Source organism: Genypterus blacodes, unplaced genomic scaffold (genome assembly GCF_046128005.1).
Source record: "Genypterus blacodes isolate CSIRO-AG114 ecotype Tasmania unplaced genomic scaffold, CSIRO-AGI_Gbla_v1 ptg000032l_1, whole genome shotgun sequence".
In the NCBI taxonomy this organism is placed as follows: Eukaryota; Metazoa; Chordata; class Actinopteri; order Ophidiiformes; family Ophidiidae; genus Genypterus; species Genypterus blacodes.
In genome coordinates, this window is record NW_027466845.1 from 6,066,563 (window position 1) to 6,082,212 (window position 15,650).

At 49.6% G+C, this 15,650-nt stretch overlaps 1 protein-coding gene across 3 annotated transcripts; it reads left to right on the plus strand.

Annotated features, from left to right (window-relative positions):
* The first annotated feature begins 81 nt into the window (after positions 1 to 81).
* On the plus strand, positions 82 to 15,367 carry dhx36 (DEAH (Asp-Glu-Ala-His) box polypeptide 36). Of its 3 annotated transcripts, none has more exons than XR_012961484.1 (27): positions 82 to 626; positions 797 to 963; positions 1,149 to 1,247; positions 1,336 to 1,564; positions 1,650 to 1,688; positions 1,812 to 1,982; positions 2,069 to 2,148; positions 3,725 to 3,799; positions 4,770 to 4,936; positions 5,049 to 5,130; positions 5,235 to 5,375; positions 5,546 to 5,648; positions 7,858 to 7,945; positions 8,582 to 8,637; positions 9,231 to 9,295; positions 9,705 to 9,848; positions 10,147 to 10,264; positions 11,208 to 11,306; positions 11,502 to 11,675; positions 11,933 to 12,019; positions 12,099 to 12,182; positions 12,298 to 12,397; positions 12,510 to 12,600; positions 13,105 to 13,225; positions 14,163 to 14,315; positions 14,410 to 14,707; positions 15,177 to 15,367. XR_012961484.1 is itself a non-coding variant. In XM_076145939.1 (26 exons), exons 1-26 carry the CDS (start codon positions 327 to 329, stop codon positions 14,638 to 14,640), a joined length of 3,264 nt encoding a protein of 1,087 aa, XP_076002054.1. In that variant the 5' UTR covers positions 82 to 326; the 3' UTR covers positions 14,641 to 15,148. The 3 variants fall into 3 exon arrangements, 1 of the variants encoding a protein (XP_076002054.1); XR_012961483.1 differs by having other exon boundaries at positions 15,180 to 15,367; XM_076145939.1 differs by lacking the exon at positions 15,177 to 15,367 and having other exon boundaries at positions 14,410 to 15,148.
* Positions 15,368 to 15,650: the final 283 nt, after the last annotated feature.

Here is a 15,650-nt window from a genome sequence, read left to right on the forward strand (position 1 = left end):
GAGCGTTTCATTAGCAGCTGATGAGCCAATCACAGCACATTGCGTCATTTCTCCCACGCCTGTACGTTATGACGCATTAAGTGTGCGACATGCCGGACTGCACTGCAGCGGTTTGGACAGAAATATCCTGCCGCTATTGTTTCTTTGCTATTATTCACCAAACGTTCAGCCAAAACTTATAGAATTACATGTGTACGAGTAAATAAAAACTAAAACTGAATGTATTTGTTCGCTTTGGGCTCGGTGTTTTCTCGCGGCGGTACAAGTTCATCCCTAACAGCTTGAAGCTAACTGAGAGCCGCTTCTTGCTAGTTTGTGACAGCGGTATGAGTTATGGATACGGAGGAGGAGGAGGAGGAGGAGGAAGGAGAGGCAGGAGGGGAGGTCGAGGGTTCGGGGACGGGAACCGGGAGCGATGGGACAGAGGGGGAGCAGGGGGAGGAGGAAGAGGACACTACAGGAGCTCAGACGGGGACTTCCGCGAGGACCAGGACCGAGGCGGCGGGGGCGGAGGCGGCGGCGGCGGAGCACGGGACCGACCACCGCCTCACCTGAAGGGCCGGGAGATCGGTCTGTGGTACGCCAGATACGGAGCCGTGAGGAGGAAGCAGGCGGACCGGAGATCGGTAACATCTTCAGCACACACACACAAACAAACACAGAAGTTTGAAGTTGTATACTGTTTTTAAAGTCACCCACTCCAACTGAAGCTCCTTTACTGTGACCTTAACCTCAGCTCAAGCTTGATTTGTTTACATACATTGTTGATCTCCCTCTTCTCCATCCTATGTCACAGCGGGCGGTGGTCCAGATGGACGAGGCCAGAGAGCAACACATCACCAAGTTGCTCAACTCGGTCCAGAGTGCTCAGCTGGGTGGAGAGAGAGGCAGCAGCAGCAGTCGGCCCACAGCCTCCACATCTGACAGGTGGCCCACAGCTGGAGATAAAGCTGGAGAACACAGGTGAGAGCAGCTCGCTTCTCTTCCTAAACCTGCTGTGCAATGATGTCACTGTCTCCTGATACAGTAAACAGAACTCTGGACAGCTGCTGTTTATATTTGTGTGTGTGTGTGTGTGTGTGTGTGTGTGTACGTGTTCACAGTGATGGAGTATGACTGCCATTTACTCTCTATCTCTACACATGCAGTTACTTTGATGGTGAGTTGCCCGAAGAGCTTAAACTGAAGACGGAAATTAAATCCGAGGAGCTGGAGGAGGAAATTGACGCCGGCAACAAATCACAACGGTAACTTTTTGGTTCTTAAACTTCAAAGTTATGTTGCTCCATGCTCTATTGTCACAGGAGAGATAAACGTCGTCTCTCTCTGTTATAGTAAACTGCCTCACGTGGTCCCCAAAGACGAGCCCCCCGACGAGTGGGATGATGATGGAGAGGCGCAGCAGCAGCAGCAGCAGCAGGTGGAGTTGGAGGAGAGACCCAGAAGGAACCTGAAGGATGTGGAGTATTTGTTTCAGGAAGTCACACGGGACAGCTCTCTGGACGAGCGCTTAAAGAGAGATCTGCAGAACAAGAGGTCGGATTCAAAGTACAATGACATGCTGGTGAGAACGATGACACTTATTGGTTAGAGTTGTCGGAGGTTTCTGTTGACAATCTTTGGTCATTTTTTGTTGTTTTTGCTTTCAGAAATTCAGGGAAAAGCTGCCGTCATTCGGGATGAGAGAGGTAACGCTCTGAGTCTGATTATCCCTTTATACTGGACACTCTTTCTGCTTGTGTCTGTCCGTGCTTCTCCTCCTCTTCCTCCCCTGGCTCACCCCCCTTTCCATGGTCTCCGTTTTTCATCAGGAGCTGGTGGAGCTGATCAACTGTAACCGGGTGCTGGTGGTCAGTGGGGAGACGGGCTGCGGTAAGACCACCCAGGTCCCCCAGTTCATCCTAGACGACTACATCAACCGAGGCGAGGGCTCGCTGTGCCGCATCGTCTGCACACAGCCGCGCCGCATCAGTGCCATTTCTGTATGTAGCCTGTAGGGGGGACGTGCAGTATTTGCGGGTGTATTTGCACATACTGGGTTTATATATTTGTGTGTGTGTCTTTCCAGGTGGCAGAGCGTGTCGCTGTAGAGAGGGCAGAGACGGTGGGGAACGGAAATTCATGCGGTTACCAAATCCGACTGCAAAGGTAAGACGAGCCGAGTCTCTTCAGAAATAAGGGACACGGAGGTTCAGCCGGAGTCTTACTGCACCACGCAAGTTCAATATTTCTGATTGTTCGCTCTCTGCCGCCTGTTGTGTCCAGTGCGTCCATAGTCCCTTTTACTTTGACACCAGAAGAAGCAGCATTAAGCTTGGGTCTTTAATATGTACACATCCGTGAGCTTTTACCTGGAATCAAGACGCATGAAGAAGAAGCTCGGTAATGAGACAGCAGTGTCTTAATTATCATACGAACAAGCTTCAATTATTGTCTTATTTACTTTGCCGCTCTCTAATTGCCACATTGTTTCTGATTCATTACTCCACGCTCTTGGAAGAGAGGATTCAATTACTGACATTGTGCGTCTCAAACTGAGTTTACACACATCGTAATAGTGAATCAAATGATTCACATCAATTCTATATAATTAAACAGAGAGTCGCTACAGCATCCAACCAGCTTCAACCGGTCCAAATATCAGCTTTTCATTCTGATATAGTCCAGAACAACACCTCCCATAAATTTGGAGATTCAATATGTTTATACACACACACACACACACACACACACACACACACGAGCGTACGCGCTGACGTGGCCTCCATGAGCTGGATCCGCGTGCCGGCTGCGTTTGGTTTCCACGTGGGGGTTCTTGATGAATGGACTGGATTGAAACTGATAAATGGACTGCGTGAGAGGAATGGAAACCTCGGAATTAGAAGGTCCTCTCCCCCCGCCTCCCCTCCCTTCGTAGAAGAACAGGGGGAAAGAGAGTCACCAGAAGAGGATGCAGACAGAGGTGAATGATTAGAGAGGAGATGATCTGCGGCAGGGGAGGAAAGAAGGCAAACAGGCAGAAGTTAGGAGAGCCAAAGAAGGAAACCTGTGTCGAGCGAAGAAATGGAACAAACACCAGGGGTCCAGATCCGTTCCATTGTTCCCATCCCTCTGAACCATCTGGTGGTCGTGCTATTCGCTTTATTTATTTTTTGGTTGCATCCATTTCTCACAGATTGCATTAGAGGGAAAAGAGATAAAGCGGCGCTTCACGCTGTCAGAAACCATGAAAGAGCATAAATAATGGCCCGTCCAAATGAGAACGGCGCCTCCGTCTCTGCCTTTGATGGAACCACCGGCGTCTCTGGGCTCTTTGAAAAATTGTCTGAATGCAGTCAGGCCACATCGCCACGTTTTAACCCTTTACAACACCGCCGCCGCGTGTGCAGACTTTCCCGTTGGTCGGCTGTTCGTCTCACACACACACACTTTGCTTCAAACTAATGAGAATTCAGTTTGTCATTTGAAACTGTGCAGCACTGATTCATACTAATACCAAATCTAATAAGGATGAGCGATCGAGGCCTGCATTTGAATTCTTAACATACATTCAACACCTCTCAGTCTCAGTTTGCTTACTAAATCATATTGTTATGTTATTTAAGAAGCACATATTGCATTCTGGCATTCTTCTCTTCCCTTCTGCTGTTTTATGCCGGTCTTAAATTATTTCACTTGGCAAATGAAACATTTCTCTCCCTCTCTCTCTCTCCCTCTCTCGCAGCCGGTTACCACGGAGACAAGGTTCGGTGCTGTACTGTACAACAGGCATTATTCTTCAGTGGCTCCATTCAGATCCGTGAGTGCCTCCGCCGCTCCAGCTCCCTCATCGCAGCTTCACCAGCTCTCTCTCTCTCTCCCTCCCTGTCTCTCTCTCTCTCCCTCTCTCCCTCTCTCCCCGCTCGCCCTAAACCACTCCTGCCCGTCCTCCCCACGCGTCTCTGTGTCCCAGCTGACCTTCCTCGTCTCACTCATTCTCTCTGTGTCACTCCGTCTTTGCCCCTATTGATTTGTGAGTGACTGTACTATGTCAGGAAATGCATTAGTATGCGTCCCGGTGTTGCAGGCAGAGAAATGAAGACGCACACATATACACACACACACTCAGCACACACACTCCTGTTGACTCATCCCCACACTCTCATACTTGCCTTCAGAGAGTTTCAGACAAACACGAGGAGGACACCTCTGATTATCATGCAGAACAACACCGTCTCACAGCAGACAGGCTGTACAGGAGCGCACAGGCTTAATAAGATGGCCAGAGAGTGTATGTTGGGTTTATGTAGCTCTAGTTCTGTTATGGAAGCCGCTTTGTGCCTGGTGTACAACGTGACCGCTCTTTGTGCCGCTCAGTGATTTTAAATTTATATTTCACAATTAGCTTTTAAAAGCCAGACACAGAGAGAGAGAGAGCAGGGATCAATTTGGGAAATGAGTTTTTTTAAATGGAGACAAACCACACAAGCACACAGACACACAAGTACACAGCTGCACAAGTACACAGACACACATGCACACAGACACACAAGTACTCACAAATGAAGAGGGAGTGTGTGCAGATATTCTGATGTTCAGTGTGAAATGTAAAAAGGTTTGCTTGAGGTGAAAATGCAACAACAGTCTCAAAATTGCATCAAATAAGGAGGCAGTTTGAGCCGATTGATCTTCTAAGATGATTACCGAACAGTCGATGCCCACAGTGTGTATACGAGCGTGAAGGTAAAAAGCAGACGTGGATGGAGTGATGTCCATTTCCTCTCTGTCAGATTGCTGTCCACCATCAGTCACCTGGTTTTAGACGAAATCCACGAGAGGAACCTGCAGTCCGACGTTCTGCTCGTCATCGTGAAGGACCTACTCAAGCTCCGAGATGACCTGAAGATCATCCTCATGAGCGCCACGCTCAACGCAGACAAGTTCTCTCAATATTTTGGTACACGCCCGTATTATTGTAACAATAATATAATGTAATATTCTAACACCGGATAAGTTGGATTGTTTGTCGTCTATTCTTCTGCTCATTACTGATGTCCAACCTCCTCTAGACAACTGTCCAATGATTCACATCCCGGGCCTGACGTTCCCCGTGGAAGAGTTCCTACTGGAGGATGTCATTGAGATGACCAGGTAGCTGAGAGACACACACGCAAACACACACACCGAAGCATTGAAACACGTCTTTGCCGGGTCTTGACGCTCTTCTTTCCCCTCTTCTTCCCCCTCTCTGCCAGGTATCGCCCCCAGAACCAGAACAATCGGCCCTCGTGGAAAAGAGGCTTCATGCAGATGCGCAACTCCCGGCCGGAGAAGGAGGAGAAAGAGGCTGAATACAGGGAGAGCCTCCCGAGTTTCACACGCTCGCTGCAGGGCAGGTGAGTGTGGCTGAGAACAGAACGTTGATAAAGTGGCAGTGGACGCTTGAAGCCATAAAGCGGCCAAAACAAGTGAGGTAACAGTTGGAAATGTTGCTATATTTTAGAATGAGGATGCTGTTTCAATTGTGTGTGTGTGTGTGTGTGTGTGTGTGTGTGTTGATTTGCAGGTACTCTGACAACACCATCAGTGCCCTGGAGATGTTTGATGATGAGAAGATTGACCTGGAGCTGATCTTGGCTCTGATTCGCCACATTGTGTTGAGTGAAGAAGTGAGTCTCCCCTCTAAAAATTCTTTGATGTGGAGTTTAAAAGACCCGTGTCTGGGTCCTCCACCGTGAGAACGGGACTTCCTGTACTCTCTGAAGCCCGAAGCCTCAAGAGTTTTTGGAAGTTTTTGAAGTTTTGGTTTGAATGAAGAGACGCAGAGAGGATCCTCGCAGGAACAAGTGTTCTTCCTCTGCAACGTGAGCCGGCGACACGGTCACAGGAAAAAGGGACAAATGACGAAAGGGTTCAGCATGTTCTCAGGTCGGAGCAGATGGAAGGAAGCGCGGGGCGAGCATCCAAACACAGAGGGGCATCAGATCAGAGGATGCGACACCGACACCAGCCCAAATTCTGTGCTAATGAGCGACGCAGCAGCTGCTATGCCAGCGCCGCCTTCATTCCCCCTTTCCCCCCTTTTTTAAAATTCAGCTTCTCTCCTCGATTGTATATCATTATCATCCATATGAAATTGTTAGTTACTCATCAATCAACTCTAGTCAGTATAGATTTGTGTTTCTATGACGATCTTTAACCTGAGAAGGAGAAAGAAAATAGGTTCTTTCTTTTATGTTTGCTGTCCTAGTCGGTTGCTATGAGACTAGAGCTCGCCGGCAAACAAATGTAGTTGTATTAAGGTTATGTGCTACAAACTTTATGTATTTATGACGGAGGAAGTTGAAAGCACAGTATGTGTTCTATATGTGTCTTTTAAGTTTGTGGTCTCGCAAGCTTGTGAGTTAACGGTAGCACGGTAGTTGTAAAGTTCGGGGAAGAAAATGGAACGAAACGGTTTATTTTTGGGAAGTAAATTGGCAAATGCCGTGTGGAAGGAGTCCTAATGGGGCCTCCCTGTGCTCGCCTCCGCCCTGGCAGGAGAGGAATTAACCTTTGGAGAAACCGCACAATGAAGTTTTGCAACGGAAGAAAGGCAAAGTTAGAAAATTGCCGGCGTGGAGAGCTGTCAGAGTGAAGAGGAAGTAGTTACGCTGATTCAGTTTAGGGCTGCGTTTGTGAAGTCGCTGCAGTAACTGGAGGGAGAGCCAGCGACCTGAAATGAGGAGTGACGAACGCAGATAGACAGAATAATTATCCCTTCGCCCGCACAAAGCCGCGTCGCCATCAGTCACGGCAACTCAGAGCCCGTCGATCAGCCCTATTGGCGGCGTCGTCGGCGAGCGGGCCGGTGCCAAGTCGGCTGAGCCGCCGCAGCCCCGCTCAGGGTTTCATCTGTGACGATTGGTTAATCAAACTGCGAACATCTGTGATTAGACACCTTGGGGGGTGACACACAGGCGTTAATGAATGCCTGAATGTGTGGGGGTGGGGTGTGTGTGTGGGTAGGTGAGTGTGAGCCAACACTGCAGAGCTCAATGTGCTCTTTCTAATCACATGGTGCAGTCTTGGCATTACCTTGTGTTTCATACACACACACACACACACACGCGCGCGCTTTTTCCCAAGTGGGTGACGGTGGTTGAGCCCTGGTAATAATGATTAGATGTAATTGAGAGGCGCACGGAGCGCAGGAGAGTTTTTTTTGGCGTCTGCATTCATTTCAGCAGAAAGGAAGTGAGGAGCTTTCTGACATCGCCGTTTAATATTTGCCTCTAAATTTAGCTATTTGATGAGATGAGACACCGTCGCCAGGAACATTCCCGCATAGGTGATGAGTTCATTTGGATTTAATCACAAAACCAAAAGTAAAAGCTGTAACTTTTTAGCGTCTGTGCTCAGTGAGGTCGTTCTTTAACCCTCTGATAGTTTCAGCAGCAGACTGATATCTTTTAATCAGGCTGATTCAGGTTTCTCTCATTCTACCGTTTAAACTAAGGTGGATTTGAGTCCTGGTTTGAAGGTCTGACGCCTTTAGGTTTACAGGAAGTATTGTGACATCACTAGGTGTCGGTGTGATGGGAAGCCGCTGGAAGGCCTCCAGCTTGGCGGCGTCCGTCCGTTATCCACCGCCAATGTTGTCTCAGCTTGGCTCTACGTTTGCGTTTCCCAGGCGACGTTTTCCTCCATAGAGAATCAACGAGTCATCATCATATGAAACGGCGTCTCTCTTGTAGCGGGCAGGGAGGCATTGTGTCATTGTTGTAGTTGAGGAGCTCCGACGGCTCCGACGGCTCCATCACTCGTCTCATTTGTCTCTTGTTGTTGTGCTGCTTGCTGCGCTTCACACTTACTCACTCGCGCCTCTCTGTCTGACAGGAAGGAGCCATCTTGGTCTTCCTGCCTGGATGGGACAACATCAGCAGTCTGAACGACCTGCTCACGGCTCAGCAGATGTTCAGATCAGGTACACACACACGGACACACACGGACACATACTTACAGAGCACGGGACGTGTGAGTGCTGCTGTGTGCCGTTCCAGATTAGATTAGTTAGATTAGTCAGGACTGAAGTATTCACTGGCCTCAAAACACAAGCACACACAAGCACACACAAGCACACACAAGCACACACAAGCACACACAAGCACACACAAGCACACACATGCACACACATGCACACACAAGCACATTTTCTGCTGGTGTATAATAATTTTAATCACAATTTTGTCAGCCACAATTGAATTGGCAAGATGAACTCTTAACAATCAGAGGCACTATTTGATTAACTCTATAATTCTTTTTCAATCCTGTGAACAGATGAGTGGAGTTCCTTTCATTCTCAGTTGTGTTATTATAGTTATTATTATTAAAGTTATCATTATTGAATCAGATTTTAATTAATTTGAGCTATCGTCATGAGAACAGATTAATTTCATGTGGGGAAGAATACTTCATAGTTTAAGTGTAGTGATAAGTAAACATTAATAATGATAGGTTTATTAGGAGCAGAGTGGAGGTGAAGATGATTATCCATCAGTTGAAATTAACTCTTCGATCCCTGTGAGACGGTTTGGTGCTGAGCTTCTCCTTTGTGTTTCAGACCGCTTCGTTATCATCCCTCTGCACTCACTCATGCCCACCGTCAATCAGACCCAGGTCAGCAATCTCTCTCTCTCTCTCTCTCACTCTCTATCTCTCTGCCTGTCTCACTCTCTCTGCCTGTCTCTCTCTCTCTTTCTCTCTCTCTCTCTGTCTCTGTCTCTGTCTCTGTCTCTCTCTCTCTCTCTCTCTCCCTCTGCCTGTCTCTCTCTCCCTCTCACTCTCTATATCTCTGCCTGTCTCACTCTCTCTCTCTCACTCTCTCTGCCTGTCTCCGTCTCTCTCTCTCTCTCTCTCTGCCTGTCTCCCTCCCTCTCTCTCTCTCTCTTTCTCTCTCTCTCTCTCTCTCTCTCTCCCCCCCTCTCTCTCTCTGCCTGTCTCTCTCCCTCTCACTCTCTATGTCTCTGCCTGTCTCTCTCTCCCTCTCACTCTCTATGTCTCTGCCTATCTCACTCTCTCTTTCTCTCTCTCTCCCTCTCTCTCTCTCTCTCTGACTGTCTCCCTCTCTCTCTCTCTCTCTGACTGTCTCCCTCTCTCTCTCTCTCTCTCTCTCTCTCTCTCTCTCTCTTTTTCTCTCTCTCTCTCCCTCTCTCCCTGCCCGTCTCCCTCTCTTTCTCAGTTCAACCACATCATTCCGTCTCTCTCTTCAGGTTTTCAAGAGGCCTCCTCCTGGAGTTAGGAAAATTGTTATCGCCACCAACATAGCTGAGACCAGGTGTGTGTGGGTTCTGCATAAGCGCACGTTGTTCCCAGATTGTCCTCAGAATGTTTACAAATGATCTGTGACTAATTAGAATGTAACTGAGCGCTGGCCCATAAACGCCTAAATGCCATGGATTTTGTCGTGTTGATTGTTAATCCCCTCACAATACCAGACAACATTGTACACACGTACACACACGTACACACACAATTGGCAGATTAAAAAGACTTAACACTCCCTCCTGCACGCTCAAGTCTCTAAATATAGACTCAGACGCTACCAAGGGGCTGAATTGTGATTTATTTATCTGAAAGGTTCTGTCTGTGTCTGTGTGTGTATGAGTTTGTAATATCTCTCCTTGCCCCCCTCCTCCTCCTCCTCTCCACTCTCCTCGCCCCCCCCCCTTTATTCTTCCCCGCAGCATCACCATTGACGACGTGGTTTACGTGATAGACGGAGGGAAGATTAAGGAGACGCACTTTGACACCAACAACAACATCAGCACCATGGCAGCGGAGTGGGTCAGCCTGGCCAACGCCAAACAAAGGAAGGGACGGGCTGGCAGGTGTGTGTGTGTGTGTAAACAGTCTGGGCTGTGCGATACTCATCATTATTATAGATTATTTTCTCCTCTATTTGCCATTTCATCTCATCTCTCCATCACTCGTCCACATCACTTCCAGCTCAGCGTCCACACGTCTGTCCTGACGCCTCACATTGACGTGAAGATGGGAGAAAAGCCCCATTAGCAGCCGTCCCTCACTGCAGGCGGCTGCGTCCCACCAATTTTAACATCGATAACACTTCTTCCCCTCCCTGTCTCCCTCCCTCTCTCTCTCTCTCATTCTCCCTCTCTCTCTCAGGGTGTGTCCGGGGAAGTGCTATCATCTGTACAACGGCCTCCGGGCCAGCCTGCTGGATCCCTACCAGCTGCCCGAGATCATGAGAACGCCACTGGAGGAGCTGTGCTTGCAGATCAAGGTTGTGCCAAGTGAGAGAGAGAGAGAGAGCGAGAGAGTCAGAGAGAGAGAGAGAGAAGGAGAGACAGGGAGACAAATACTGTAGGTTTGGGACTACAAATCGAGCGAGAATGAGATTGCGAGTGCAGGGCAGAGAAGCGAGTACGAGTCTCCTTCCTACCTAATGAGGACCTGGGACGAGGATCCTAGGATGACTCATGCCTCCTCCCCTCGGCCCCTCCATCTTTTCACTGAAAACATAATCACTCCTCCTCTCCTTCTCCTCCTCCTATACGAGCGTCCTCTCCCTCTCTCCAGTTTATTCCGCTCTTCTCTCTTTCCCCCAGCTTCCCCTCTTCTCTGTTGAAGTCCTCCTGAGCTCCACTCAGACGTGTTCTAGCCGCTGCTAATGGAACATTAAGTCAAAGTTCGCTCAGATCTAGTATTGGCAATTATTGTTCTCACAGGTGGTTTTATGGCCTGTGCGTTAGAGTGTTTGCCTGCCTCGCCCGTTCATTTACGAGTGTTGTTTGTAGTGCGGCGGCTCGTGGATGAGAGGCGGGCGCACTAATGCATCAAGCTCTTTAGAACGAGTGTAACGCCGTCGGCTGAACTCTCTAATGCACGAGCACTCCGACACAGAGATGCAGCCGCGTTCTTGCTCCCCGAGCGTAGGTGTTTAAAATCCTCTGACGCTCAGATCCACAGCTCCTGCTCTCCTGCCCCGCCTGACGCACAGACCATCCATGTTAATGCGCTCGTCTACATAACGTGTGTAGTTTGTCTGACACGTCCCGTCAGCGGTCAGCAGTGCGATCGCGGAGCTCCTCGTACAGTTTGTCCCTGACGACGCCTAAACATGCTCTCTCTCGCTCTCTGCAGTCGTATTCATGTCACCATCAAGCACAAACCTAAATGTGAGGTCAAGTGTGTGTGTGATAGATCGCTCTGATGTGCTTGTTTAGATATTGAAGCTGGGCTCCATAGCCAGATTCCTGGAGAAAGCCCTGGACCCGCCCACAGAGAAGGCCGTCAGTCTGGCTATCAAGAACCTCACCAACCTGGTAAGAGAGAAGTTGTAATTAGGGTTTACGTTTAATGTTGATCATCACACACACACACACGGATGAACCTTTAAGTAGAGAGATCGTCCTTCAAGGCATCAGCAGGCTTACATGCTCGCTCAAACTCCTCCTGTATGCCTGTAGCCCATATCCGTAAATGGTCCTGTCGTGTGTGTGTGTGTGTGTGTGTTGTAGAATGCCCTGGACCACTCAGAGAACCTGACGGCCCTTGGCGTCCACCTGGCCCGCCTGCCCGTGGAGCCCCACATCGGTAAACTCATCCTGTTCGGCGCCCTGCTGGGCTGCCTGGACCCCGTGCTCACCATCGCCGCCTCGCTCAGCTTCAAGGACCCCTTCTTCATACCGCTGGTAACGCCGCCGCCACCGACATGAAAGCTGCCGTTGTCATGGTCACGCGTACAGTACACACTCCCATCGTGCCGCTGTACTCCAGCCTCCCACCTGTTTTTAAATAATCCTTGTGTGTGTGTGTGTGTGTGTGTGTGTGTGTGTGTGTGTGTGTGTGTGTGTGTGTGTGTGTGTGTGTGTGTGTGTGTGTGTGTGTGTGTGTGTGTGTGTGTGTGTGTGTGTGTGTGTGTGTGTGTGTGTGTGTGTTCCTCCTTCAGGGTAAAGAGAAGATGGCCGACCAGAGGAGAAAGATCCTGTCCAGAAACTCCAAGAGTGACCACCTCACTATCGTCAACGCCTTCCAGGTAAAACCATCTTCCTCTTCAGCATCTGTCTGCGCTGTGACTCCTTCCTGTCTGAGCTGACTGTGCTTTACATCTTCAGGGCTGGGAGGAAGCCAAACAGCGGGGCAGCAGGTACGAGAGGGAGTTCTGCTGGGACAACTTCCTGTCTGCCAACACACTCCAGGTGAGACGAGACGCCGGGGCGCTTTGAAAATCCCCAAAGTCTCCGAATAACGCCGGCGGTGTCGCCTGGCTGTCCAGCCCCTTTAACACGTTGTCATTCTCTCTTCTTGTTCCAGATGTTGCACAACATGAAGGGTCAGTTCGCCGAGCACCTGATGAGCGCCGGCTTCGTCAGCAGCAAGAACCCCAAAGACCCCAAATCCAACGTGAACTCGGGTAGCTAAGAGGAGTCGTCCATTTAAGTTCTCTCTCAAACCCGGGCCAAATGAAGGCTCGCCGGTTTGCTCCTCTTCGTCACTTCCCTCTTTGCCCTCTTTGCCTTTTACAGAAAACGAGAAGTTGATGAAGGCGGTGATCGTGGCCGGCCTGTACCCCAAGGTGGCCATGATCCGGCCGTCTCACAGCAAGAAGAGGCCCGGGTGAGTGAGACACTGAGACGCTGAGACGCTGAGACACTGAGACGCTGAGACGCTGAGACACTGAGACGCTGGGGCTGGTTGTTATTGAGCCATCAGACAGAACCGCAGCCCTCAGCGCCCGATGAACTCACGGAGTCGTCTGCTGGCTAAAACGTTTCGCAGCGGCGGCGAGACAGAATCACCCGAGGCCGCCTGAGCAAATCTGTCAAGAAAACTGAATTTTTTTTGTGGTGCAGTCATCATTTAACTGCCCTGAGGCGGCTGTCAGAGGCTGCGGTTGTGACCTGTGTGCAAAATACACACACACACACACACACACACAAACACAATAGATCTGTCACTTTCTCTCCCCCCCTCTCTCTCCCTGCCTGTCTGGGTGATGCAGCGTCTCATTTTCTCTCCATAACACAAATTTTTAATGAGGACGCCTCGCTGGTGTGTTCACGTTTTCACCCGTGCACTCCTGACGCGCTTGTCGACCTTCCTCCTCGTCTTCCTCCTCAGGGTGAAGGTGTACACGCAAGCTGACGGGAAGGTCTGCATCCACCCCAAGTCGGTCAACGCCGAGGAGACCGAGTTCAACTTCACGTGGCTCATCTACCACCTGAAGATGAGGACGAGCAGCGTGAGTAGAGGCGCCAGGCGAGGGAGGCGACGGGGTTAACGCCGTGTGAAGGTTACGTGTGGGCGTGTGTGTGTGTGTGTGTGGGAGCCACGGTGCCACGCCGGCTCTAACTGAATGAATATTTGATTAAAGGGCCGCCTTTCAACTCCCTCGCAAAGGCTCCTTTGCTTCAAAGCTGTAGACAGAAAAAATACGTGGCGAGGAGGAGGAGGGGGGCAGAATGGTTAACGACTGCCGCCTTCGCTTTCACTTTATTTCAGTCCCCTCCACACACACACACACACACACACTTCCCCACCCTTCCATCTATCGCCCTTTGTTCTGCCTCCCATGTCCTCCTGTGCCGCTCCGCCGTCTTTGTCTCTCGTTTTGCTGCCTTTCGTCTCCGTCAGGTCTTATCCGCCGTTATTCAACCCCCTACGTTTTTTTCCCTCGTCTGCTGCGCGTGATGTCGCCACACACACACACACACACACACACACACACACACACACACACACACACACACACACACACACACACACTCACACACCGGCGTGAAGTCTCTCTCCTTGTCTCCTTCCCTCATCTTCTATCCGTATCTGACCTTTCTCTCTTTATCTTCGTCATTTTTGCAAGAAGTAGTAGTCAAATCATTACACACACACAGACACACACACACACACACACACACACACACACACACAAACACACACACACACACAGCTGTCAGGTTAGTATGACAGAAAGATGAGATTCACAGACGGGGCAAGATGACATTTCTCCACTCGAACACTGACACACACTTTAACCCACACTGCCTCTCTTTGCTAATGGCTCACTTTGAACCCACAGCGCAGACGAGCTGTCGGTCATGGCGTGCGTGTGTGCGAGCGCGTGTGTGTGTGTAATCCCCTGATCTCTCCGTGTTGGGTGACTTTTGTCTGCGTGTCCTCAGATCTTCCTGTACGACTGCACCGAGGTGTCTCCGTTCTCGCTGCTGTTCTTCGGCGGAGACATCACCATCCAGAGAGACGAGGACCAGGAGACGGTGGCGGTGGACCAGTGGATCGTCTTCAGATCCCCGGCACGCATCGCTCACCTCGTCAAGGTGGGCGGAGACACTCTCACGCACATTTATGAGGCGTTAAGACGGTACAGCCTTTACTTGAAGCTCTCGTTTCCTTCTCCCCTCCTCTCCACAGAGTCTAAAGAAGGAGCTGGACTCTCTGCTGGAGGAGAAGATCCGCCGCCCGGCTCCAGTCGACTGGCAGAACCGCCAGTCCAAAGACTGCGCCGTCATCACAGCCATCATCGACCTCATCACCACCCAGGAGAAGACAGCGGGCGGCGCTTACCACAGCTACGGCGGCTCGCGAGGCTCTTCCTCAAGGAGTCAGCATATGTACTTTGATGATGACGAAGACGACGACTGACGATAGTAAGCAGAGGCCGGGCGGCGTTTCTTTGAGATTAGAATGGGAGGAGCCTAAGAGGACGCAGGTTAGTTGGCATATGCATCATAATTTGAGGGCCAAACAGGAAACAGGACTGAAGAATCTGCACTTGAATGTAAGATGACTTCTCCTTCTTCTTCCTCTTCTTCTTCTTCTCATCTGGTCTTTGACTGCAAGGACCAATCAATGTTACAATAAATTAAGATGTTTTGTTTGTGTAGTTAAGTCCGTTTTGCATAAACTTTTTTTTTCTTCAAGAACGAGAACACAGTAAAAAAAGAAAGTTCTTCACTTGTGATGTCTCCTTTAATATTTGTTCAAGCTTCAAAGCTCAACCAAGTCCAGTCAGACCAAAGTAAAGTCAGATTGTAAGGTTTTGGATGCAGTGAAAAGCTGAGTCTGATAAATAACCCTTGAGTTTGCTCTGTTAAAGGATTCATGCTCTCTATCTGATTAAACTCTACTAAATGTCCAGAGAGCAGGTGGCTAATTTATTGTTCCCAATGTTTCCTGAGGAGGAACGGAGGAGAGGAGTCCTGGCTGAGAGACGACGTCACATTAATCATTCAGGACGCAGGAGGAGCTGTAAGCAATGAAGCTTTTATTAAAGCAGAGAAAACGATGACAAATGAAAACGTCTATGGGCCAATAAACAAGTCGCTACAATATAAATCTGTATTTAGGCAAACATACATGTTTTACATATTTACACAAGGGATTTACAGCAGTAAAAAAAAAAAAGGATCTAATTGATGTTAAAAGTTCATAAATGTTCCCTGAGTGCGAATGCAAAGCTTTAGTCTGGAGATTACAAACAGGGCGGAGCTCCGTGTGGCTGAACGCTGCCGGCTTTGGTCTGGGGGTCGCGGCCCAGAGCTTCTGGTTCGATCGAGCCGTTCATTTCCCGCTGCTGGACTCAAAGGCGACTCACACTAGACTGCTCGCCTGTGTGACGTCACATTTCCTTCAAGTGTGTGTGTGTGTGTGTG